Source organism: Mus pahari, chromosome 17 (genome assembly GCF_900095145.1).
Source record: "Mus pahari chromosome 17, PAHARI_EIJ_v1.1, whole genome shotgun sequence".
In the NCBI taxonomy this organism is placed as follows: Eukaryota; Metazoa; Chordata; class Mammalia; order Rodentia; family Muridae; genus Mus; species Mus pahari.
The window spans coordinates 51233567-51245869 of NC_034606.1; the positions used below are offsets into that span (position 1 = coordinate 51233567).

Below are 12303 nucleotides of genomic sequence, written 5' to 3' on the forward strand. Positions count from 1 at the left end.
GAGAGAGAGAGAGAGAGAGAGAGAGAGAGAGAGAGAGAGCACGAGCCTGCGTACTTTGAGCAGCTAGCTCTAAATGGGAAATCTTTATCAGACCCCTTCCTTCAAGGCTTAGGGAATCTGTGCAGAGAGATTCCCAGAGCCAGAGGTGATGGATGACCCAAGGAAACCCAACAGGATGATCCGCACATTAGTTCACAGAGGCTGACAGCAGGCACAAGACCTGTCTGTACACGCTTAGACTAGATCAGATCCCAGCACTGGAAAGGGGAAGTGGACACACAAAGTCCCACCCTCAGTCAAGAGACTATTAGAAAGGGACAATCTGTTTTCTCCAGTGGAGTCTGACTGGGTATATCAACCACACTGCAGAGTACCTGGCCCCCACAAAATGTACTCTGGTTGTTTTGTGCACTTTTTTTTTTTTTAAATCTTTCTGTTTTGTCTTGATTTTTCTTTCCCTCCCTCCCTCCCTCCTTCCCTCCCTCCCTTCCTTCCTTCTTTCGAGGGAGGTGGGGAGGATCTGAGAGGATCTAGGGAGAGGGATCTATTAACATAAAAACATCTTTTAACTCACTTAAAAACACTACACATATTTGTGTGTATGTGTGTGCGCGCACATACACATGTCAAACACAGCGCTTGGATGGAGATCAGGAAACAACTTTGGGGGTCAGTTTTCTCCTTTTCCCAGTAGATGATTGAACCCAGGGATTGGACTCAGGTAGTCAGGCTTGGCAGACAGCATCTTTACCTGCTGAGCCCTCCGTTGTCCCAGGACTTCATTTACAAAATAAAAAGCATGCATGCGCTTATCTACAGTGCTCTGCTCTTAATGTCTCTCTGCACACTTCTCCCTCCGTCAGGGCCTTGTGTCAGAACCACAGAGTGGGATGTCAGTTAGGATGTCTGACACCAGTGGCTCTGATGAGTAGGGATTCCTCTGTCTCCTGTGCCTGATCCGCCTGGACCCATCTCAGGGTCTCTCTATCTCCTGCTGCCAGCCTTCAGAGGTGGCTTCATTCTTAAGACGTCTCATGCCGAGGTGACAGATATCCAGGCCTCACCTCACCTCTTTTCTGGGACGTGCCTGACCCAGAGGACGTGAGGTCCAAGGGTGCTGGCTGGGACGTGCCTGACCCAGAGGACGCGAGGTCCAAGGGTGCTGGCTGAGCCTGTCTGGTTTTGGTGGGAGAGTCGAACCTTCGTATATTTTTAAATTGATTAAAATTTTACAAAATTCTTTATGTCTAGATAATCAGAGGAGCATCTGGTGGAAATTCCCAGTGAAGTTACCTTGTGAGGTTGTGTCCTGCTTATGAAACACTTTTGTGAGCAGTGGCTCAGGAACCGTGGTGTTCCCAGTGGTCTGAGAGGACTCCTGGGGCTCCCTGAAGGTCCAGACTATTGTGGGGTGTGTGGGCCCGTGGGCGCTGTTCTTCATTGGACTGACCCTTAGCCCCAGTGGCTAGACACGTAGGTGCTGATGGAACGTGGTTCTTCCTGGTGTGTGGCTGAGGCGCCGGCACTTTTCTTGATTCACCGTTGGGCTTTCAGCAGAGCTAAAAAACAAAACAAAACAAAACAAAACAAAACAAATCCCAAAAACCCTAATGTTTTGTTTCCTGTTCTAGCATCCAGCATGTGTATGGAGCCCAGCACCCACCGTTTGATCCGCTGTTACATGGCACGTAAGTGGCAGTTGGTGACCTGCTTCTGCCAGCTCATTGGAGGTTCAGAGGGAGGGGAAATGTTCTCCCAGTCAGCAAATGGCTTAGCCACTTGCTTTGTTGGACATTATTGTCCGTGCGTAGTTCCCCTGCAGCTGGGCAGTGGGATGTGGGGCTGCAGAGAGCTGGCACTCCTTGCTTGAGGACAGTGTGGCTCCAGATTGTCCTTACACCACACCTGAACCCTTCCTCGGTCCTGCACTCTCTCTGTCCCGGTGTTGGCTCTTCTGAGTATTGGGCCTAGCCCAGTGCTGGTGCGGCCCTGCAGGGCTGCGCTTGTCTGTCATATTTCTAGACTTCTACTGGGGCCTATGGCATGTGTTGTCAAGCTTGGAGGGACGTGCTTTGAACTGTCCCATCTCCGAGTGTATATGCCAAGGCCTATTCTCTGTATGGTCCTCATGCTCTGTACCCCTCAGCTGCTGCTTTAGGGGCTTGTCGGAGATGGTGGGAGCCTGAGAATTTACTTTCTAGCCTTGGCACCATTGTTGTGTAGTTCTGTGCTGCTTATCTGGATGCCTCCCTCCCTATCGCATAGCCTGTGCAGTGCCAAGTCCTATTTTGATGCCCACACTTTGTGCTTTTCTTGGCACCCTCATCTAGATGAAGTACCCTCTCCCTCGGGATTCTTTTTTGGCTGAGTGTGCAGTAAAGACACCTTTGCTTTGTAGCTTGCTCAAGTCCACGCCCAAGGTGCCCACCACCCCGGTGAAGGCTAAGCGGGTCAGCACCTTTCAGGAGTTTGAGAGCAATACCAGTGATGCTTGGGATGCGGGTGAAGATGATGATGAGCTCTTGGCCATGGCGACAGAGAGCCTGAACTCCGAGGTGGTCATGGAGACAGCACATCGTGTCCTGCGCAATCACAGCCAGAGGCAGAGCCAGCCCTCACAGAAGAAGCCAGAGCCAGAGCCAGAGCCTCAGCCCATAGCAGAGCCTCCTGTAGCTCCCAGTGGTGACCTTCGCCTGGTGAAGTCTGTCAGCGAGAGCCACACTCCTTGTCCTTCAGGTAGGGATGAAGGGACAGTAGAGCCAAGGAAGGATTGGACTGGAATAAAGAGGGCTGTGTGCCTGTTTGCACCAGGACTCTGGGCCATGAGAGCCTATACGGTCATCTTTTATGCGAATGTGGCCCTCCCAGGTCCGTGGGTTCCAGATGGTCTTTTCTTTATTTGTGGAGTTGAGGAGTTGAGGCCATCTTTCCTACAAATGAAATGACCAGGCTTGTGTCCCAAGAAGAGGGCTACTGGGGAGCACAGGAAATTGGAGATCCCAGGCTTCTTCAGAAAGGAGCCAGGAGTGCCTACTGGGTAAGGAGCCAGGGGTCACCACATATGCCTCCCCTGGGTAAGCGTGCTCCCATTTACAGATCCATAGTAGTCTAAGGCCACCCTGCTACATTCAGAAGGGGGCTTTTTACCTAGCCTCATTTTCAGAACTGCCTTCTGGGAGTTGATGTACTAAAACATTACCATGTCTTCAGGTGAGAAGCTGGTTTTGTTTGATTTGTAGCACATTTGGAAGTCTGAGTTTACAGGGGAGGTGGCTTTCTCTGAGACTGGTGGGGATTGCTCCCGTCCCCCTCCTGTCTGCTTAGTTTAGGCAGGGTGCCCTCTAGTGGCGGCATCCAAGGATTGGCAGGAACTTTGGCTTCTTCTGCTCACTCCTGTGCTCATGCTGTGGTGGACACAACTTCTCACACGCCCACAGCTGGCTGGACCGAGGGCATTGCTATTGCTGTGTTGGCCCTCAGCACACCAGATAGAGGAGTTGAGAGTGGTGGATCACAGGGTGTCTGACTTGGGGGTCCTGACTAGAAGTAGAGTAATCTCTAGGAGATGATGGAGCTTGGTGGTGTCACATTGTGGCAGCCTCTTAGTACAAGTGAACACTTCTCAGGACGTCCTGTTCCTGGGGAGGGTCTTTGAGCTTGTTGCTGTGTCCTGCAAACCTTGGGCTGAGCATCCTGTATTTTCTATCTGGGAGAGATTTTTTTTCTTCTTGAGCACTTAATAATAGCATGTTGTTGCTCATGGTATGGCTAGTACCACAGCCAGCCCCTTGGATGGTAAATTCTTCAAACTCCTCAGGCTTGGAGGAGGGAGTTGTGTTGTTCTTCCTTTACAGATGTAGTACCAAGAAGACCCCTAGTTGCTCAGGAGAGGTGGCTTGGGGTTGGGGTGGGGTTGTCTGTGGCTCTAGAGTTCCTCCTGTTAGTGCTGGCTCCCGCAGAGACCAGGAGTTCTCATCCAGAGGTCATGCTCACATGGGTCATATGTTGGATAGTGTGTATCTGGACATGGTATGCATAACAGGGATGGTGCTCAGATGTCTGCAGTGCCCTGACAGAGACTGGATATCGCCACACCCTCATTTGTCATGCCAGGGAGTCCTGCACTGGAGTTAGTGAGATTCCTACAGGATTAGTTAGATTGGTCCTGGGAGCTGCAGGAATGTGTCTTTCCAGGGCTTAGCCCTGAACATAACAGCTCACTTCTTCACCAGAACAGCTGCGACTGCTTGCAAGAGACCCTCAAGATGGGGCCTGCTGGCTGTGGTTGTTTCCTCATAGTAGGAAGAAATGTGAGGGACACTGGATCCTTACCTCAGATTCTCATCACTCTCTCATGTGCCTCCCAGACAGCTGTGTATGACTCTGCCTCCATGGCATGTTTTCTTCTTGCCTCTGTCCTAGTCAGTGTTCTGTTGCTGTGAAGAGACGTCAGTGACCACAGCAACATGTATAAGAGAAAGCATTTAACTGAGGCTTGCTTATATTCAGAGGTCTAATCCATTATCATCACGGTGGGAAGCACAGTGGCATGCAGGCATGGGGTGCTGGAGAAGTAGCTGAGAATTCTATATCCAGATCTATAGGCAACAGGAAGAGAGAGACACACATGCCTTGAGCATTTGACATCCCAAAGCCCTTCCCCTGTGACACACTTCCTCCAAGGCCACGCCTACTCCAGCAAGGGCCCACCTCCTAATCCCTGTCAAGTAGCTCCACCCCCTAATGACCAAGCATTCAAATATCTGAGCGGTGGGACCATTCCTATTCCAGCCACCACAGCCCAGGATGCTAGAATGTATAGATAACAGGATCTCTGGCGCTTGCTGGCCAGTCAGTCAAGCTAACTCAAGTGAGCTTCATGCCCAGTGAAAGAACCTGCCTCAAAAATAGAGTCGAGAGGGACTGAGGAAGACACCTGCTGTTGAACTTGATTGTACATGCGAATGTACATATGTGCAGCACACACATGCACAGATTCCCCATGCTGTTCTGCTCCTGAACCCCAGGGCTGATGTGTGGGAGGATGTACTCTGGGTGCTTGTCTATAGGGCCCAAGGTAGACACCAGCATGTTGAATTTGGATCTTTCCTGAAGCTCCCTCTTAACTGCAAACTGGGGTGCCTTCTGAGAGTCAAGGCTGCTGGGTGGAGTTAGACCGAGCAGTCAGGGACCAGAGAGCCTCATGCCCTTGGTTCCTGTGGCTCTTTAGTTGAGTGACCTGGCTCATCTCAGGGCTGTTCCTAGCCAGATCCCAGAATGGACTGTGCCATCTCCCCTCTCTCCTCAGGACTCCTTGAACCTGCAGGGTTTTGGGGGCAGCAGCTAAGGAAGAGAGAGGGAGGGGTGCCTGACTTGTCTGTGAAGGCTCCTTGACTGCCTAGCTTTCTTTGTCCCTGTATGCTAGGACTTGGGGTAGGTGGGTGGGTGGTAGTGGTGGTGGGCACTGAATGAGATGTGCTCTGGTCCTCCTGAGCCTCCTGGTCACTTACCTGCTGTCCTCAGTGCCTTTGTGGCATCATCCTTTCCTTTCCTGATGGACAGTGGCTTGCCTGCTGAGTACACCTGGGTGGCCCATTAAACCTACCTTCCAGGCCTGTGGATATCTGAAGGCCACATAGGAGTGCTTCGAACTTTGCTGGCTGTCAGGATATGATCGTGTGCAGGTGTATCTGTTTGTCTGGTGAACAGTTCTTTGTTAGTGAGCTAGTGGCCCATGGTAATATGGCGAGCACCTGGGCACCTGGGTAAAGGAGCAGGTGTGCTCAGGAGGCCAAGGGCTTCTGCTAACCTTGCCCTCTGCTCTTCTGCCCTTTCTAGAGAACACCGGTGATACAGTCCCTCTGCAACGGTCCCAGTCTCTTCCCCACTCGGCCACAGTGACACTGAGTGGGACATCTGACTCACATGCCCTTGCTGGCTCAGCCCTGAGTAAGAGAGAGACCTCTCGGCTGGACAAGTTCAAACAGCTGCTTGCTGGCCCCAACACAGACCTTGGTGAGTCCCTGAGAGTGGGTTGTGGTTTCTTACAAGACCAAAGGTGTCATAACTGGTTACACACACGTTGCCTTGCATTTTCATGATATTGAGTCCCTAAGATGCTGGTAGTTGGACTGTTTAATTCCTTTAGACATGTGTGCTAACATATTCCCAACACAGTCAGTATACAATTTCCTGGTACGTTTAATCCTTTTTTCTTATTTATTTATTTGTTTGTTTGTTTGTTTTTTTCGAGACAGGGTTTCTCTGTGTAACCCTGGCTGTCCTGGAACTCACTCTGTAGACCAGGCTGGCCTCGAACTCAGAAATCTACCTGCCTCTGCCTCCCAAGTGCTGTGATTAAAGGTGTGCGCCGCCACGCCCGGCTAATCCTTTTTTCTTAATGCTACAGTATGTGGTCCTCAGGGGGAGCCCCTAGAGGCCTGGCAGGTGGCTGTCCTTGTTCTTCATAGGCTGTGGGTTGACTGTGACATCTGGGGGATGAGGTGGGGTGACTACCATCCTCAACTACTGACTCGTACTTTGCAGACATGGGACTAGGGATGGCATGAGTATGACAGGTAAGGCCCAGGGGGCCAGTGGGGAGAGAGGATGATCGTGGGCTAAATTGTTGTCAGTTGCACGGTCACCTGCAGTGCCTGTGTGGTCACTGGCCAGTTTCCAAGACAGTTGCTTTCAGGATCCTGTGGTGGGATCGCTGTCTGATGACGGGTTCTTTCGTTTTCATAGCCTGTGCTTGCTGAAGGAGCTCAAGGAGAGGTGCTTATTAGGGACTTGACTTTTCTGAGGGCCACGAGAAGTCCTGGCCATGGGATCCCTCACAGCAGAGAAACAGTGTTTGAAAGAGAGAGAGAGAGAGAGAGAGAGAGAGAGAGAGAGAGAGAGAGAGAGAGAGAGAGAGAGAGGCAGGCAGTGCCAGAGCAGCACGTTGCAGGCGAGGACTACAAGGTGCAGTGCCCCTCATGGTCAGGAGGTGGCGAGCGGGGCCTGTGGACAGGCCGCAGGAAGCTGGCCTGTGCTTCTGGGGAGCTTTAGGAGGATGGCCAAGTTTTCTGTTCAAGGCTGGAGCAGGGCGCCTTAGGTCTTAAAGTCTGTGCAGTGGAAGTTTTCTTTTAGTGTAATACTTTTTCTTTTCTTCTTTTTGAGTCAGGGTCTCCCTATATAGCCCTGGCTGTGCTAGAACTCGATATGTAAATTAGGCTGACCTTGAACTCACAGAGATCTGCTTGCCTCTTCTGAGCGCTGCGATTAAAGGCATGTGCCACCACGCCTGGCTTTTAACTATGTTTTTAAAAACTTGGTAGCACATGCCTGTCTTAGAACATTATGAAGCACAAGAGGATGAAGAGTGAGAGCGGGCTTCTGCGCTCCTGTTTCAGGAGCCTCCTCCCGTCAGAGGTGGCCTGTGCCACGTTACCTCATTTACATAACTTTATACTTAGGAAAAGTCTCCAGGATTGAGCAAGCAGCTTCTACACATCTACCCATTCACCATTCTCATCTGTGCTTGTGTGTGTCTCCAGAACCGTTTGAGAGTACATCGGAGACGCCCTTCCACTTCCTCCCTAAGAGCACAGGAGTCAGCTCCTTCAGTGTAAAGGACTGTAGCCTTGCCACAGTGCTGTTTGCCTTGTGAGGATGCACTGTGTCCGTTCACATTTTCTAGCTGTACCCCAGAGTGTTCATTATATCTCCTGTTTCCTTGTCCACGATCCAGAGCTCAATGGACCCTCCCCACAGTCCTCTCTGCTCTGATATCTCTATGATCCTGACACATTGAAGGCGTGCAGGCAGTCATTTGTCAGGGTCCCTCTATGTGAGTCTGAGGCTCCCTTGTGATTAGGTCCAGGGGAGTGAGTCTCGCTTGGCAGGAGCATCGTGGTGCTGTGTGTGTTCTCATCCTTTCCTAAGCAGCAGTCTGTAGAGCGGCACCTTGGAGTCTGTGTGTTCATGCAGTACCTTTTCTTCATCCACCCAGGTAGACACACTGGTCCACACCTCACCTTTTGAATTTATATGTATTTACACAGAAGTGCATAGAGAGCCACATGGCACTCTGTGGGTGCCCCACAGTTTTTATTTCACAAGCCCTGTACTGATAAGGATGGAGGCTTGCGCTGATTCTCGGTGACTTCAGCCCAGGACCTTGTGCAGATAAGGCAGGAGCTCCTGAAGGCAGCTACGTTGGTGATGGTGTCCGTGGAGCAGTTCTCACCTAGGGTGGGGAGGAGACTACACACAGGGTGGCTTTGTTAGGCTTGGCATAGAACTAGATGGGTAGAAGTTAGTTAGTTCCCTTCACCAAGGTAGGAAATTAGGGTTTTTCCATACAAAAGGGGCAGAATCTCCCAGTTGAAGTTGAAATCCTATTTCTGCCTTTCTAGCGCTCCATGCCCTGTGTTTTGCTGAACAGGGGCTGGGGCTGTCAGTTATCTGCTCAGGGTCTTCAGTGGATCTCACTGAATTGTGTAGAGAGGAGGCGGATTCCACCATGCTTGTGAGTTGGCCATCTAGGTGGAGACCTTGAGCAGGCTTGGTAACTTGTGATCCTGGTTGTCCAGTGTCCATGCTCGCCTGTAAGGTGTACCTGCCTGGAGCTGGGCTGAGACAGTGCACAGACCTCCGGAGTACTGGCTGTAGCAAACATCCAGGGATACCGATTATCACAGTATGACCCCTTGGTGGTCTGTGGATGCATCAGAGTTGTTTCCAGACACTTTCCTGGCTATGTCCATTGGTTTATGCCATAGGCATGTGGCCAGGTGGCCAGGAGATAGTTGATAAGGACAGGTTTACCTGATGGCAGTCCAGATCTGGTTCAGCTCTGGGCAGAGGCTAGAATCTTCTTGTGGGTCTTGCCACTAGGCAGCATTAGAAGTCAAACTGTACTAGCAGTAAAGCCTCCAGGGCTTGGGGGCAGTGTGAGCATGTGTGGGTGAAAGGTCAGATGTAAAGTCAGGCCTTTGTCAGGTTGCTCTGACTGTGGTTTTAGTTTTTTCTTTAAGAATTCTGTTTGAATGTTTAAAGCCAAAAAGTTAAAACCATTTGCTTTCAAAGATAAACAATTACTGGATTTGTATTTAGTGGCAAGAGAAACATAGCCTGTAAATTGCCTGTTTTCCTAAGGCCTTTAAGGTAGCTCTGAGGACAGTGGAATACATTATCCTCCCATTACATAAAAACCAAAGTGGTAAATATTTGCCGAAGCTGGAGAAGCAAATCGCTGATGTGAGAAGGACCAGCAGAAATGGCTCTACCTGCTGAAGGCCTGTGCCAGCATCCGCCGCTCTTTGTGTAGCTTATGCTCTGTTATGAGCCCAGGGATGAAAGTGGCAAATAGAACTTAACAGCTCACTCCCCTCTCAGCATCAACTCAATATTTACTCACACAAAGCCTGCCTGCTTTGAAGCCTGGGAAAATGACACTTGGAGGCATTCATGTTCATCACGTGTGTCTGCTGATGAGGAGTACCATTCGGAATATGCAAAATGTGATGTTTCCTGAGAGCTGCTGAGTGACTGCCACACAGCAGTGGGGCCCCTGTGGGCAGGCTCTGCAAAGCTCAGCACTAGAGAGCTGTCAGCCAGCAGAACAGACGATGTCCCCTTTGCTCTGGGGACTGAGCCAGGCACAGAGCTATAGTCTCGGGTACCCAGGTCTTCCACTTTGGGTTTGAAGATGGAAAATGTGCCTGGACAGAGGGGGAGGAAGGCATGAATGAAGAATGGAGCCATGTTCCCTGGGAGCATGGCCATGAGCAGATGGCCAGGAGGCTCCGAAGCCTATGGAGTAAAGCTGGGAAGGAAGCTTATGCTGGTCGGGATCCCTATGTCTCCCATGTCTGACAGGTAAATTACCTCCTACCCTCACAAGAACTCTATGGAAGGTCGGAGTTCCCGCTCTCCTCTGTGAATTGGTCACAAAGAGAGTTAAGGACACAGCCAACGCCCATGCTGGGATGGTCTCTATTGTCACAGATCTGCAAAGTGGCCCTCCAAGTTGAAGGCGAAGGCGCTCAGGGCCATCTGCTCATTGATAACAAATAGGGCCTTGCACAAGGTAGTTGTCTCATTATTAACTACAGCTGGGTGTATCTTCAGTGCAGTAGGATATTGTTCAAGGCTCTTTTAGGGAATTTGTTTCTGGGGATGGTGAGCTTTGGTGTGTAATCTTCAGAGAAAATTTTAACAGTGTTCATAGGCTACTGGATAGTGTTAAACAGGCAGGCAGCCTTAAAGTTGCTCTGGCACGTTTGCCCTTTTTTCCTCAGTGTTTCTTTTGAAGATTAGGATGCTAAATAATTGTGCAATTAAGAGACTACAGGATCAGCGCATTAGTGCGAAACTCTCCTCTACTTGAGGTCAGGGTGGAGGAGTGCTGAAGAACGGCAGGAGTTCCTGGCTCCTTACTCTCTGCAGTGTTGCATACGTGCCTGTCATTTGTCTGCCTCTAACAATGTTAGAGCTTGTGTCCATCTGTCCAGTCTACAGACTGAGCCTCCTGCAGGCTGTGGCTGTGAGGCACATGGCCTTATATTATAGGGACCTTTACAGGCACGCGCATAGAACAGTCTCAGGAGGTTGCAGTGAAGTCACTGCATGTGAGGTTTCTCCTGCCCAGTTTTTAATGGTTACCAGTGTTTCTGTCTGAGCAGTTGACATAGGATGCTCTGGGCTAGGGGTGCCAGAGGAGAGGGTTTTCTGAAGGTAACAAAACCAGGCCCAGAGGCTTTACATACACGGGCTGGGTTTTTCTCTGGAGGGTGTCTGCAGTTGCTGAATCTAGCTCAGTCATGCCAAGGATCTTGCCTCCAAGTCACTTGTCCTCTCATGCATGGCCACAAGGTGGCGATCATTATCTTGGGTCTGTATCCTTCAATCAGAAAGGCAGACTTGAATTGTTTAATGTATTTCATTGACATAGATTTGTGGTGCAGTGATGGTTTCATAAAGATGTTGTTACAGAAGTACCACTGCTTTCCTTCCCTCCCATTCCATTCCTTTTTCAAACACTGCCACTTCTATTGTCACACGCCATGTGTGTAAGGATGACTGTAAGTATCTGTGCTAATCCTAGGATTCACAATGAGAGCAGATGTGCAATATTTTTTTCCTCTGAGTTGACTTGTCTTACTTAACACAACTCTCAGCTGTACCTGTTTTACTGCAAGTGACATCACCCCACTCTCTCCATGTATGTGTGACCGTGTGTGTGTGTGTGTGTGTGTGTGTGTGTGAATGTGTGTATGTGTACATGTGTGTGTGTTCCCATTGTCTGGTCCACTCTCTTGTAGATGGATTCCTGTTGTGATTTCATAGTTTGACTGCCATTGGCACTGCCATAGTAAATATAGATGTGCAGTCTCTGAGGTGTGAGTCCTGTAGGTATTCACACTAGAGTGTGATTAGTGGGTCTCAGTGTGGTTCCAGCTTCAGTTCTGAGGAATCTCCATACTGATAGCCATAGCCACTGAACTTGTTTATACTCCGGTGGCACCTGTGTGGAGTCCCTTTTCCCTACATTGTCACCAGCATTTGTGGCCACCAATACTCTGGCTGTCTTCATGACAGCCCTTCTGACCAGGGAGAGAAAGAATGTCACTGTTGTTTAGTTTGTGTTTCCCTGATTGCCAAGGCTTTCGGACTCTGGTTTTCAATGCCAGAATGTAATCTTTTTAAAGGCTGTTTTGTTAGTCCATTTGTTGAGTCCGTTGCTTGGCATTTTGGTATCTCATCTGTTGAGGTTTCTATACATTATAGATATTTCTCTGCCACATGTGCAGCTGGCAAAGACTTCACTCATTTATTGCCTCTGGTGTGTAAGCTTTACAATTTCCAGCATGCTGACTAGTCATGCCCTACTCGCTGAGCTGTTATGAGTTCTGTTCTGAAAGTCCCTGATCACCCCCTCTGTCTGCTTCCCCATGTCTTCCTCTTCCGTATATCAGGTCTACATTAAGGTCTTCATTCCACCGGGGATTGATTTCTGGTTTCTTTTTTTTTTTTTTTTTTTTTTAAAACATGGGAATACTTGGTTTCCCCAGCATTATCTGTCTTTTTTTCCAGTGTACATTTTTGGCATCCTGGTGAAAAATCAGGTGTCCGTGTGGGTTTGTTTCTGGGTTTCCTTTTATATTCCTGCACATCTGCTTTTGTGGCAGCCATGCAGTTTTACTTGCCGTCCCTCGGTAGTACATCCTGAGGTGAGACACTGTGACTCAGTAGTGCATCCTGAGGTGAGACACTGTGACTCTGTAGTGCATCCTGAGTGAGACACTGTGACTC

At 49.7% G+C, this 12303-nt stretch overlaps 1 protein-coding gene across 1 annotated transcript in view; it reads left to right on the forward strand.

Moving 5' to 3' along the window:
- Tbc1d22a (TBC1 domain family member 22A) overlaps positions 1-12303 on the forward strand; it is a 286103-nt gene that overhangs the window by 18129 nt on the left and 255671 nt on the right. Inside the window, exons 2-4 of the mRNA XM_021216494.1 lie at positions 1632-1688; positions 2399-2736; positions 5839-6015. Coding sequence (XP_021072153.1) covers positions 1632-1688; positions 2399-2736; positions 5839-6015 — 572 coding nt within the window. The remainder of the gene's footprint in view (positions 1-1631; positions 1689-2398; positions 2737-5838; positions 6016-12303) is intronic.